The sequence below is a fragment of the Orbicella franksi genome, chromosome 2 (genome assembly GCF_964199315.1).
Source record: "Orbicella franksi chromosome 2, jaOrbFran1.1, whole genome shotgun sequence".
Classification (NCBI taxonomy): domain Eukaryota; kingdom Metazoa; phylum Cnidaria; class Anthozoa; order Scleractinia; family Merulinidae; genus Orbicella; species Orbicella franksi.
Genome location: NC_138146.1, coordinates 27,280,899 through 27,293,086, shown reverse-complemented (window position 1 = coordinate 27,293,086; position 12,188 = coordinate 27,280,899). Strand labels below are relative to the sequence as shown.

The 12,188-nt window shown below is 38.7% G+C and overlaps 2 protein-coding genes and 1 long non-coding RNA gene across 3 annotated transcripts; all 3 read right to left on the bottom strand.

The window, feature by feature from the left end:
- Positions 1–1,021: 1,021 nt before the first annotated feature.
- LOC145469407 (uncharacterized) lies at positions 1,022–2,388 on the bottom strand. The gene is made up of 2 exons (XR_014042314.1): positions 1,845–2,388; positions 1,022–1,225 (listed from the first exon to the last, which is right to left on the bottom strand). It is a non-coding gene; the product is annotated as an uncharacterized LOC145469407 (long non-coding RNA).
- A 609-nt stretch (positions 2,389–2,997) lies between these two features.
- LOC145479014 (uncharacterized) lies at positions 2,998–6,792 on the bottom strand. Its single transcript, XM_081457250.1, has 2 exons — positions 5,991–6,792; positions 2,998–4,990 (listed from the first exon to the last, which is right to left on the bottom strand). The coding sequence occupies exons 1-2, from the start codon at positions 6,249–6,251 to the stop codon at positions 4,937–4,939; spliced, it is 315 nt and encodes a 104-aa protein (XP_081313376.1). The 5' UTR covers positions 6,252–6,792; the 3' UTR covers positions 2,998–4,936.
- Positions 6,793–10,278: 3,486 nt separating this feature from the next.
- On the bottom strand, positions 10,279–11,442 carry LOC145479013 (uncharacterized). The gene has a single exon (XM_081457249.1). The coding sequence runs from the start codon at positions 11,432–11,434 to the stop codon at positions 10,910–10,912; it is 525 nt and encodes a 174-aa protein (XP_081313375.1). The 5' UTR covers positions 11,435–11,442; the 3' UTR covers positions 10,279–10,909.
- Between the last annotated feature and the right edge of the window lie 746 nt (positions 11,443–12,188).

The following is a 12,188-nucleotide window of genomic DNA, read 5'->3' as shown; positions in this document are numbered from 1 at the left end:
AATGATAAATGATGATAACCTTAAATCCTATCAAGTAACTATCCACATCCTGCCACATTGGACAGTCCCGGCATGCGCAATATAAATTACACGTCATTGGCTAACGTAATTGTCCCTAATTGTCCAATTTCGGAATTCATTGGCGCAAAAGAAGATGACCTCATCCTTTCTTGATTGGGGTGAGTATTGTCCAATTCTATTTCCTAAAATGAACAATGAACCTCACATCCCTATTACGTAGGTCAAGACACTGAGAATTGCTTTCATCTGGCCGCAACCCCAGATCTATTTTTGCGCTGGCCTTCCACGTACCAATATCTCCACTTGTAACCATGGTTTCCATGGTTACGTGAGAGAGAAAAATAGGTCAGAGATCAGGTAACCGTTAGCATGACATGTCATGGCCGAAATAAGCAAAATAAGGCCCCAGTAGGCTTGATAGCTCAGTCGGTAGAGCACTGCACCGGTATCGCAGAGGTCATGGGTTCGAATCCCGGTCAAGCCTGGATATTTTTCCAGGGTTTAATTTCACAGCTGCTTTAGCTGTGTACATAACTGCGATGATCAATCTTGTCTTCATATCTTTATCCGCAGTTCAAGTATATGATCTTTCATACATTTACTTGTATAATATATACACTTGCTAGCTCTCTTTTCCATAATGAAGTTGTTAATTCAGCTTCTCCACACCACATTAATAGCTAAACTGTGTTATACTCCTTTAGCATTTGCTGTGTAAGCACGATCCCACAAGCTCATAGCTTTAAAGTTTGGATCTCAATTATGAGAAGCTGACGCAACTGACGCAACTCCGGGAGATTTTTACTTAAGTTTTGCACTGTAATGAATTGTAAGGGTTATTCTCTGTAACAATTATTTTTAGTGGCTGACATTTTGTTACAATTAATTTCTTCCCCTAATTAAAAGTATCGTTCATGCGTGTAAGCATAATAACAGCATCCTTGAAAAAATACGTCTTTATTATAAATAGATATATTAATCTGTTATTCTGTCACATGAAAGGCTCTGTTATAAATATACTGTTAAATAATGCTTCAATTATGTAAGACGCGGCACTGTTCTTTGGAATGTACAAAATGAATACAACGGAACCGCTCGCATGTTTCTTCAGTCTTCATTTTGCTGATCTGTTTCCCGTAATAGTAAACTCTTGATCACGGCTTTGAACTCATGAGTCCACTCCAGATAGTCTCCCACTTTTCGTCTGTTTTTAAAAACAAGAAAATTCAGCATTAATGAATGACCACGAAGTCTTTTTTCCTATCGAATAACAGTGAGCAATACGACAGTCACTAATCGATATACCATGTTGTATCGGAACTTCAGAAATAATTTGTAACTGATGTCTCGTTATTGCGGTTGAACCACATTTTAATGTGTTAAAATATACCAACACTGCCACATGAAAAGATCCCGCAGTCTGTATGGACAGCAATGTAAAGCTTGGGCAGGCAGTTAACGCAATGAAGTATACGTTAATTTTTGCATCTACAGTAACTGATGAAAGCATCAATACGAAGAGGTTTGCCACATTTTTTGATTAAAAGGCTGGTTCACGAATCCTATAAAACACGTTTTTCACGTGTTGCCTGCGTGGTAGGCAGGTTTTACCGCACGCGCTCATCTCCATTAACCCGTGTTATTCTATGTGCAAATCCTAAACAACGAAGTTCTCCCGCCTTGCTATTCAGTGACAATATCCGTTCGATTTTGTTTCTTGCTTCTCTAGCACTCCCGAAGCCCAGTGTTTTGCAATGCATCGGTATGGTTGAGGAAGAGCCAAATGTTAAACGCGTAGGGTTTTTTTTCAGAAAAATGCTCACCTTAGTTCTATGCGTTGATTTGTATTTTTTTAACATCTTCTTTAGATCTGTCACTTTTCTGTTCAGCTCTGTTTCCCGGTTCTCTAGTTTCCGTAGCCTTTTACGCAACCTATCTTCCTCCGCTAATTCCTGCCTCTTTTTGGCAACCTTTAGCTGTTCTCGTCTTGATGAAAGTGTTAAAGCAAATCCTTCACCCGTGTTGCAGAGTGAGGCCATGATGACAAAAAGGGTATAGGACGCCACCAGAATTGTACTTGCTCTCATTTTCACTTCAGTGTCAAATATGACTTGTATGCTGCAAACAGAGTCCTTATAAACCCAGCAATTCACACAAGTATGACATCAATTACATAAACACGCCTCCTGATCCTCAAAATAGACAATCAACATGACAAAGCAACGTGGAAAGCCTCTTCAGTATTCATGGAACTCATTTGAGTATCAAACCGCCCTAGGGCGCCTGGAAACACCTTTATGCTTCTCGCTATGAAGATTCAAAACAACTTTTTGTTATCAAACGTTCAAACAAAAGGTGACATCAACACAAAACTTTGCTGAAAACGTAACCTTTGAACAAATAGGAAGTCACAAACATCAAAGCTTGTCGTAGTCAAGGAAAAGTTGTTGGTCCATAACGAACTTACACGAGCGTTCAGTCATGAAAAAAAGAAAAAGCTTCTCGACATAAATGGTGCTTCATCGTAAAGCTGACCGATGAGCACTTAGAGGTTCATAACATGCATTTAAAAAATGCTTTTAAAGTAGAAACTCATTTCATTTATGAGTTATATGAAGGACCAACTATTTAAGAAATGCAGAAAATGTCATTTGTAGGTTCATTTATCACTTTTCATCAGTACATTTTTAAGAGAAGACACGTACTAGCAAATTACTTGTGCCGAATCTGTAAACAACAAATATAAATATGAATACCAGAAGGCAGTGTTACATTTATAGCAGTTTTATTAACCTCGTATCTTTTTCATTCATAATTTTAAGCTAGGTTAAGATACAACCCACTTTTTGGAGTGATGTAACTTATGCAGTGTTATAGTCACGTGATGCGAAAAGGCCAATAAAATCAGCAAATGCTTTAATACAGCGCAAAAAAAAAAATGAATTACTAGGTCATCTGGAACCGATTGACGTCAGGTTTTCTAAGTTTCTTGTGACTTTTGCAATTTGTCCAGCATCTGAAAAAGCTGAACAGAACGAAAGCTCAAAAAGTAACATGAATTACTATGGAGATTACTGGTCGCTTCTATATGCAAAAATAACGTTTTGAGGCTTTGCGTGAGCGTTTGCTGGAAGAGTCTCTTCTGTTTGGAAAAACAAAGTTATTGAATTTTTAATCAACTGCATGAGAAAGAATTTAAAGTATTTTGCTCGTACGTTTTATAAAAAGAATGTGTCGTTTGAAGTTGACTTATTTGAAGGGCATTATTTTGTTGATGTCGCATTTCCGCCGTCGATTGTAAGAGAACGATTGGTTTCGCTAAACGTAATAGTTAAAATTGGAAATCCAACAGATGCTCTCTTCCACATATTGGATGTTCTCATCGCACCATACGATATTCTTTACCTACAGGCTTCCGGTATTGAAAGACTTTTGTACCTTTGACGAATAAAGAGCAATCATTTATGATGTTTTTACCTTTGCATTTCGCAGGGCGGACGTAAAGCGAACTTGTAACAACCGACACTCAGCAAAGTCAAAATCTTGTAGTTAAAAGAACATTCTTTATGCGGTTTGTAGTTCAAGTGTGGGGTTCTGGTTAAATAACCAGAGCCCTCGGAAATCATTGCGAATAAATGATTGTGCTGGAAAGAGCACAGTTCTGCATCACTTTCATCGACCGCAATTAAAGCCACGACGTATATGGAACTTCGGTGCATGACCTCCGCGAAAATTCTAACTCAATCAGGAAACGGACATTGAAGCAACAGAGAAAATGGTCTGATGTAGAAAATTCCTCTTAACCTTGGTGGAAGTAATATTGTTCCTCGTATTCCTAAACAGTTTGCTCAGACCCAAATTAGCATCTTGATTGTCGTTAGGTACTTAACTATTTCGAGCTTAATCTCAAACTTCTCGACCGTTCTGCATTGCCGGTACTTTCTGTGATTCACGCTAGGGGATCCTTGGTTCAGTATAAAACGGGTTAACAAAAGCCAAACTATCTCTCCTGGTAAGTCAAAACTTTAAAAGTAAACTTGAAAAGTATTTGATCGACCATGGTATGTACTGACGCACCAGTTTGATTAATGTGCATACCGTGAGCTCTTCACTTCTTTTCAGAGTTAACAAATAACATAGACGGGCCGACGGAGAGGACGTGTCAATTAAATGTCTTAGTTAATGGCTACTTGTCCTTCGTATATATTGATTTTAAGAGTCATTGAAAGTGCACTAAAGATCTTAACTGAAAATCAATGAGAGACTCACTTGCCTGCAAGTCAATTGCCAATACCTTTATTTATGTATGGGTTCAGTTTCGCCACTGAATAACCCAAGCGTCAAAAATAACCAATCTGCGTACGCAGTTTGTAAAAAGGCGTACTTATATCTGTGACAAAAAAATATTGTTGAACGGCTTCGAGAAGTATTCAATGATTAAACGTTTTACGTATTTATAGATGAACAAGATAAATTAACTGACTCTGTAATCGATAGAGATTTGCGCTAATTATTATTATTTTTTTTTTTTTTTTTTTTTTTAGCACCAAGATATTAGGCACAACGTTATTTATTTCATCGACCGCGAGCTCGTGAGTTAGTAACGGCTTTTCACATCGCGTCTAGGAGAGCTAATATTATGATTTTATCTATATTCAAGTCTCTCCAACTGTCAAAGTCTGGTTCTCTTTACGAGATTGCTCTTGCGTCATGGCACAGATACAATCCTCTACCTAACAAACTTTCTACGTAACAATCTTGCGGATCTTGTGTCTTGATTTGTAGGATGTCAGGGTGATTTCCTCAGCGCAGTACCATACCGTCAGTTCCGATAAGATATATCCAAGGCAATATGGCTCGGCTTTCAGGGTATCAGTGCTAACTGCATGGCTTGTCGTTCAGCTTTGTCCAAGGATTACCATATGCGTTTCGTTTTGACACCACGGTCTCCATGATCCGTGTTTTTGTCCTGAAAAATAGCAGAACTGACACATTTAACATAACATAACATAGCATAACATAACATAATGTTTTATTCAAGGTACAATAATAAAAACAAAATAAGATACATCTTGAAAAGGAAGAAACAGAGGTTGGCCCCATGACGTTTCTCCTTAAAAGAAAGGATTATTCATGACAACAGTTACCCCACGATTGAACTTGTCTGTGTGTTTAAGTTAACGAGGTGTCCACCTGCACGTGCCTGTGCAACGTATTGACAGATTTATTTTTAAACTTTTTGTTTAGATATTATTGAATTTTTCAGCGAGCCACGAGCAGCGAACTGTGAACAATGCTGTAATGCTGCTTTATCTTTTAGATCATTGAGTGATTGCTTGTGAATCGCTTGAAACTCACTTAAAATATAACTTTTTATGGGAACCGACTGCTTTCATTCTTAAGTTCTCGAACAACTGGGTGACTTATAAATTACTGTTCTCTCTTGTCTATTCATTCCATAAATGTTTACCTGCCGCTTGAGTTATTACAGAAGATAACGTGTTATATGAATTTACTTCGCTTTGTCATAAAAAGCTAAAGCCGACGTTGTTTGAGTTATGTTTGTTTGTTTCCGTGTTCTAACAGTTGCGAACGTCCAGCTTGATAAGACGATTAACAACTTGTCTTGAGCTGCGAGGCGTTCGAAGTAGTTATTATTCCGCATGGGCCGAAAGTATCGATAAAATTTCCATAATCCCGTAAGCAATGAGATGCACATTGGGTTAGAGCTAAGTCTTTCACAGCGAAAAAGATGTGTCACTTTCAAGCTGATCTCTCCAATCAGTGCAAAAAACACTAAAAGTAAATTTGAGTGTAACACCGATTTCATCCTAGACGTGATAAACAGTTCATTATCGACGCTCATAAACGGAACAGTCACTTAGCTGTATTAGCCTTCTAGTTCTGAATTAATTATTCTCTTTATTATGCTGTAAGTCTTATGTCTACACACCAGACTCGCTACTTACTTTCTTTGAAAACCGTGCTAACCACCGTTTGAGTTCCTTACGCTTCTTTCTCTCTAACTGTTTTTGTTGTTTCCTCTTGCGATTCCTGTTCCTTCGCTTTTTTTCTCCGCGCCTTTTCAGCTTTCGGTCGTGTCCCTTCCGTTGGAGGTCTCTTACTTTGCCGTGAGTAAGAACGAAAATGACACCGTGACTTTCTTCAGGGAACGACAACAATATCAGAATGACTGACGCAAAAACGAGTAGCAGCGTAGACGTCTTCATGGCGAGGAGTTGAACAACGACGGTCAAAACGACGGACACGGTTCCGCACAATGTTCAATAGAAGCAATTGCCTTGCCACTTCTTTGCTTTGTTATTTAAGCTGTGATTCCGTCTTAATGGACCGCTATTAAGAATATTGCTACCAGTGGTAAGTGTGTTTGTTGACCGCTGGGAACTTTCTTTCTACCGCCACAATTACCTGGTTGGACTGATGTATGCGGTGGGAAATAGAGCATTATAGCGTCACAAGTGAAATTATCAAGGAATTTCAGGTATGCCATGAAGAGACTAAAAGGATAATATATTTAAGAGCCTTGAGGCAAACAACTCGATTTGTAGCGTTTATTTCGATGTTGTTTTCGATAGAATTCTTCTAACAGCTCTGTAATTTTAACAATTTGCCTAAGTGTATTTTTATGAAATATTGTCAACACCTTGTTAAAAGGATAATAAATCTCTTGGTAATCGCCAATGAACTGTGTTGTGATGTAGTGTTTACAAAGTGTTAATAAACTTGAGACCTTGAAGGTGTTTGCTGATGCAGAACTCTGAGGTATTCAGGCTATACAAGCCAACTTCTTTATATGTCAATAGAAACACAAAAAATGCGATGGTTAAGTTTCTTTTATCTCACTAAAATTTTCTTTTTTTGGAAGCCCAGTTTTACAAATGAAAAGTTGTTCTTAGTGATCACGTTACAGGCATACTTTTAAAAAAACAAAACACCGTCATCTCCCTTGAGATAACTTCCGTACACTTATGAAAAGGAAGAAACGGACTTAACTAGCTTATTGTAATAACTGCTCTCTTCCTTTAGAATGATTTCGTCGATTATTCGCTTGCTTCATCCCCACTCAGCTCTGCTGAAGTTGCCAAATTCGTGAATCCGTGGGTGCTAAGTTTGTTTTCAGAACAACAGACAGCCAAGGGCGGTTCCAAAGTACAAGAAGGTCAAAAACACTCCACTGTCTGCACCGCAATCATCGTCATTATCATTTCCTTTATGTGCTCGAACACGATAGAGTATTATAATAACACTGCTTTTTGAGAGAGCGGAATTGCGGTCCGTGCTCTCAAAGAAATGAATTCTAAGTATGCAACAAGGCATTGTCAGGCCCTCTGAAACATGGCGCCAATAAGGTCAACAGAAACACAGAGAAAATTACAACTACTCAAGAAATGTTTTATTTCTTCCCTGCAGGTTTTACCTCTGTAGAAAGCAATTTTGGTCAGAAGAAAGATATACCTTTGAGAAACATCTGTGACATCATAATGTCATCTATCATTAAATTCCTTTTTCAAAGTAAAATTACAGTAGCAATATCATGAGGTAAAATAACAGGTTGATCTGGGATTTTTTTAATGAATAACTTTCTCTTATGGACTAAAAGAACATTTCCAAGTAGTTGTCGTCAACGTTTGTCAGTCTGTACAACTATTATATGTCTGGATCGTTGATATCTATATACTAGTGCAAAGTGTTTTTTTTTTTCAAACTTCACGCAATTCAAACTAAGGTGTTAAATGATGTGAGACAATTGAATTCGGAAACTACCAAAAGTCACGAAAGGCGCGTTGATTTGGGCGGTACGGTATCTTGATCATCAGCCATTCTTCAAACAAGACAGCGGAATATTACAAAAACCGTGATGACGTCTTGTGGTCAATCGTGTAATAATGACAGTGAGTTTGAAATATTTCCGAAAAAGCCTTTTATTCCTCCTACATGTACCAAGCAGTTCAAAAAACGAAATGTCTACAGACTTGACTTCATTAATCACAAAATCAATAACTTAATTCGCAAAGATTCAAATACTGTTTCCTGCGTGTAAAATATTTGATGATAACGTCATAGAAAGTTCTAGAACTCGAAAAAAGTCACCTAGTATCCACCCACCGCGAATACTGTTTACCGACTTGGAGATGCGTAGGTAACTGTTATTACTGGTGGTTTGAACGGTAATATTCCACAGTTCTCTCAAAATAGGAAAAAACAGCGAGAATGAAACGTGCTTCTACCAGAATATTTTATATGACTTATATTATACTTAGTAACTCACAGTTTGCAGAACTACCCAAATTTTCGAATATATCCGAACATAGACAATGTGAATCAGTGTCACTTCACTTTTGTTTCGTAATTCCCGCGTGAGGGGGGTAGTCAAAATATTCCTCCTCTTTTGCTCACTGAGCTCTGTGATTAGTGTTTTGTGATACTTGGTCTGGCTAAATTCTACGTGCTCTATAATTTAATTTTAGGAGGCGCGGTGGCCTCATGGTTAGCGCGCTCGACTCCGCATCGAGCGGTCCAGGTGCGAGCCCTGGCTGGAGACATTTAGTTGTGTTCTTGAACAAGACACTATGGACAAGACACTTAACTCTCACAGTGCCTCTCACCAACCAAGTGTATAAATGGGTACCGGAGATTTTAATGCAGGGAACAGGGTGTAACCTTGTGATGAACTAGCATCCAATCTATGGTGAAGTAGAGATCTTCCTGGTCGCTTCATGCTAGAGAAACCGGGATAAGCTCCGGCCTGAAGGTCCACTTGGCTCGTATGCAGTCTCAGTACCTTACCTATTTTAGCTTTACAATTTAAGGAGTCATAACTGCCACGTTTTTCCGGCTCACGTTTTCCCGCGCTTGGCACTGGTTGCATGCCTTTGTTTTGTGTTCTGATTGGTTTATTTCGCTGTTTGTGTTTCTCGTGTTTGACCAGATGCCATTGTTTTGATTTTTAATTACCGTATTAGATAACAGTGAGTGGCACAACCCTGAAAATCTTTTGGAACAATAGTTTGAAGAGCCATAATAGTCCAGAGTTTTCAGTTCTCGTCAACTCCATAACAGTGTCCTCGCCAGTTCCTTTAAAACATTTTCCGTTTGTACAGCCAATATTGCATATTGCACTTATGTGACTCAAAAAATGTTGAAATACGTGAAATCTTAAAAAAAAATCCAATATCCAATGTAAGTGACACCTTTTAAGAGAGTATGAGTCGTGCAAATTTTTGTTGATTGAGTTGCACAAAATTCCAATTGAAATTCACTCAACTTTAGAAGACATGAAAAAACACTGGACTGCACGGCCTGTGCAGCATTTCTTGTTTTTCTTCGTGTATAATTCCGATTTAAGACGAATGACAGTTTAAATTCAATATTAATAATGAGTGTTTCCGTCTAGTGACCAGGAGAGTTTTATTTTTTTTCATAATAAACATTTCAGTTTCAGTCCTGTGCATGATGTGTATCTCAGCGCAGTAATTTTCCATTTTGTATTTTAACTCGAGACAGGATGACTCTCTTCCTTCAGAACACCAAAATAATTTCACACACACAAAAAGACACAACACAGCCTACGCTCATACTCCGAGGAAATTGAAAACACAACAATCAGCGGTCATTTTGCATTTGTGTTTGAGTAAAGCTCGGGCGGGGAATACCGTGATTATCGTTACGTCATCGTTTACGAAAAGCTTCGTTTTCAAAATGTTTTCCGTCCACACTAAGACGCAAAGCCGGCGTTTTTCAAATTCCTCCGTTTTGAAGAGCGTTTTTGAAAAACTCCGTTTTTCGTGACGGATTATTGTGGATGAAAGGCCTAACCGGAGAAATAAAGCGCGTAGAATGGATAGAGCCTAAACCCCGAGGGGGCGAGAATGGCGGGCGGAGTTATTCCCGGACAGGTGCTTAGAGAGTGGGCTCCACAGTTAATTGAACTGTCATTATCTGCATCTTAAATGATCTTAAGACGGAGATCCCGTGATAACATAAAAATACAATTATAAAAGTGATGTTTCATTTGTCCTAAGTATAGATTTCTCACGACAGTCGAATGATAATGCGACGTCAGAGTCATATGACTTCCTTCCTTTTTACAACTTCCTCGTACGTCATGGCGTTTTGTTTTTGCCCATTGGTTGCTATGCGATTTTATTGCACCCTTGAATTGTCAATAAAACATCTTTATCCCACGCCGCTCTAAATCAGTGTTAAAACATGGAGTGAACTCAATCTCTGTTTTAATGATCAATAAATTATTTCGTCACAAAGGTTTGATTCGGCCGATTAGCGAGTCGACAAACGTGTCGAGGCGTAAAAATTGAAGCAAACATGGTAATTAAGCCAACGAAAAATCAGTATAAATTTACCTAGGAACGACGGAGTTCTTGACAATTATTGTCTCTAACTTTGATATGCTAAAACGTATTATCAGGATGTCTTACGTTGATTCACGAACACTTTATGTAGTCTACGATGGGAAGTGTTATAAACGGTTCATTAGGTGGTACAAATGCTTTATTTTGAATCCAAATCAACTGGTTACATCCTGTCTAGCCATACACTGTCCGTTAATGTACCATCTAGACGTTGAGAGACTGTACGTATGTATTATTCTCTTGTTTAAATATCGGCGTCAAATACTCGGGCATTAGTTGATCCTCTCTCAGTACTCATCATTAATTGTACATTGTCTGGGACGCTTTCGTTTTATAGTCACTCAGTTAGACTGGATCAACAATTGAACGCTTAGGGGAAAGCTTCGATTTCGTCTCATTCTTGTAACTTCTGAAGTTGAGCGGGAGACCCTGAACGGGCTGGTCGGTGAGTAAACCTGTTAAAACTGGTTTGCTGGCTTTGATGCCAGCATCAAAGCTTACTTTGGACTTTTCGAATGTACACTTGGCGATTGATTGCCCATACTGAGTTGCGCACTGCTTGTAGTTCGCACTGTCCAACTACTTAGCATTGTCAATTTTGTCTTTAATCCAGTGGCTATTTTCTCCCGTTTTTCCAACCGTTCCCTTAGCACTTCATTCCTATGCATGACCTCCTGCCGCAGTTTGATGTATTTCTCAATCTCCTCCCTCACCAGTCCGATGACAGCCTCTTTAACACGCAAACGATCCATCATTTCTTGGATCGCGTTCTCGCATCTTTGATTGAGCTGCTCCTTTTCAAATCTCAGTTTCTCTGCCTGAAGCGAGAGAGTGTCTTGGAAGTCTTGGGAGTTCTTTAATGCGTTGTTTTTCTTGGCGAGCTTTGCTTTCAGTTCATCTATTTCGTGGTACGCCCTGGCGACTTCGTTCATGATGTCGACTTTACTCTTCTCAAGTGAAAGCAGTGTGTCACCATTTTCTTTCATTATTCTATGCTGCTGACTCAATGTTGTTTTCTTCATCGTTTTAATTCATGACAAAAGCTCTAGTGGTTTTTAGAAAAGCATTCACAGCTTTTTGTTTTCGTTTATAAAGCCGGGAGGTTGTGGTTTCTCAGCAGCTTCGTTCGTAAAACCTTGCTACTGACCAGTGATATATTGCTATATTGTGCGTTGACCTCTGATTTCAGGACTCCTTATCACCAACGACTGCAGAAAAGAATCTATAAAGTCATTCCACTTACAACTGCAATAAATGGTCCATTAGCTCACACTTAAATCTTCTTATTGGACTACAAAACACTCTCTACGGCTGTCCCTACAAAATCTTAATCCCCGGAGAAAAGCTCTTAGTTTGTGCCATGTGTTTGTTTTTCCACAATGCCATGACACCATGTTAATTCTCCCATGACGAATGACACTAGATAAATATACAAACAATATAGCTGATGTGTTTGTTGAACTTGCCTTCCATTTAGTCGAAACATCATCATCTGTTATTCTAGTCCGCGAGAAAGTGTTATTCTTCCCGAGCTTGGTTTGCCACTATCCCTGTTGTTAACAACGTTTGGGTAATTTGTTTTCGTTTGTACGTTGCTGTGACTAACAAAAGTTTCCATAATTGAACGTTAATTAAAAAGTTCATATCGTACACGTGAGTTTTGTTTCGGCTTGCGGAGTTGATTTGGTGTCTCATGTAAACTGTGCAAAACGTACATATAAAGCGTTTTGAATGTATGACTTCTTGTACAAAGTACTGAACAGTTTTGGAGTGTGT

Bases quoted from the DNA above. Each gene is read 5' to 3' on its own strand.
- LOC145479013 (XM_081457249.1), bottom strand. From the start codon at position 11,434: ATGAAGAAAACAACATTGAGTCAGCAGCATAGAATAATGAAAGAAAAT.
- LOC145479014 (XM_081457250.1), bottom strand. From the start codon at position 6,251: ATGAAGACGTCTACGCTGCTACTCGTTTTTGCGTCAGTCATTCTGATA. The intron at 4,991-5,990 runs GTAAGTAGCGAG...GCTATTTTTCAG, and splicing joins TAGCACGGTTTTCAAAGAAA to GACAAAAACACGGATCATGG.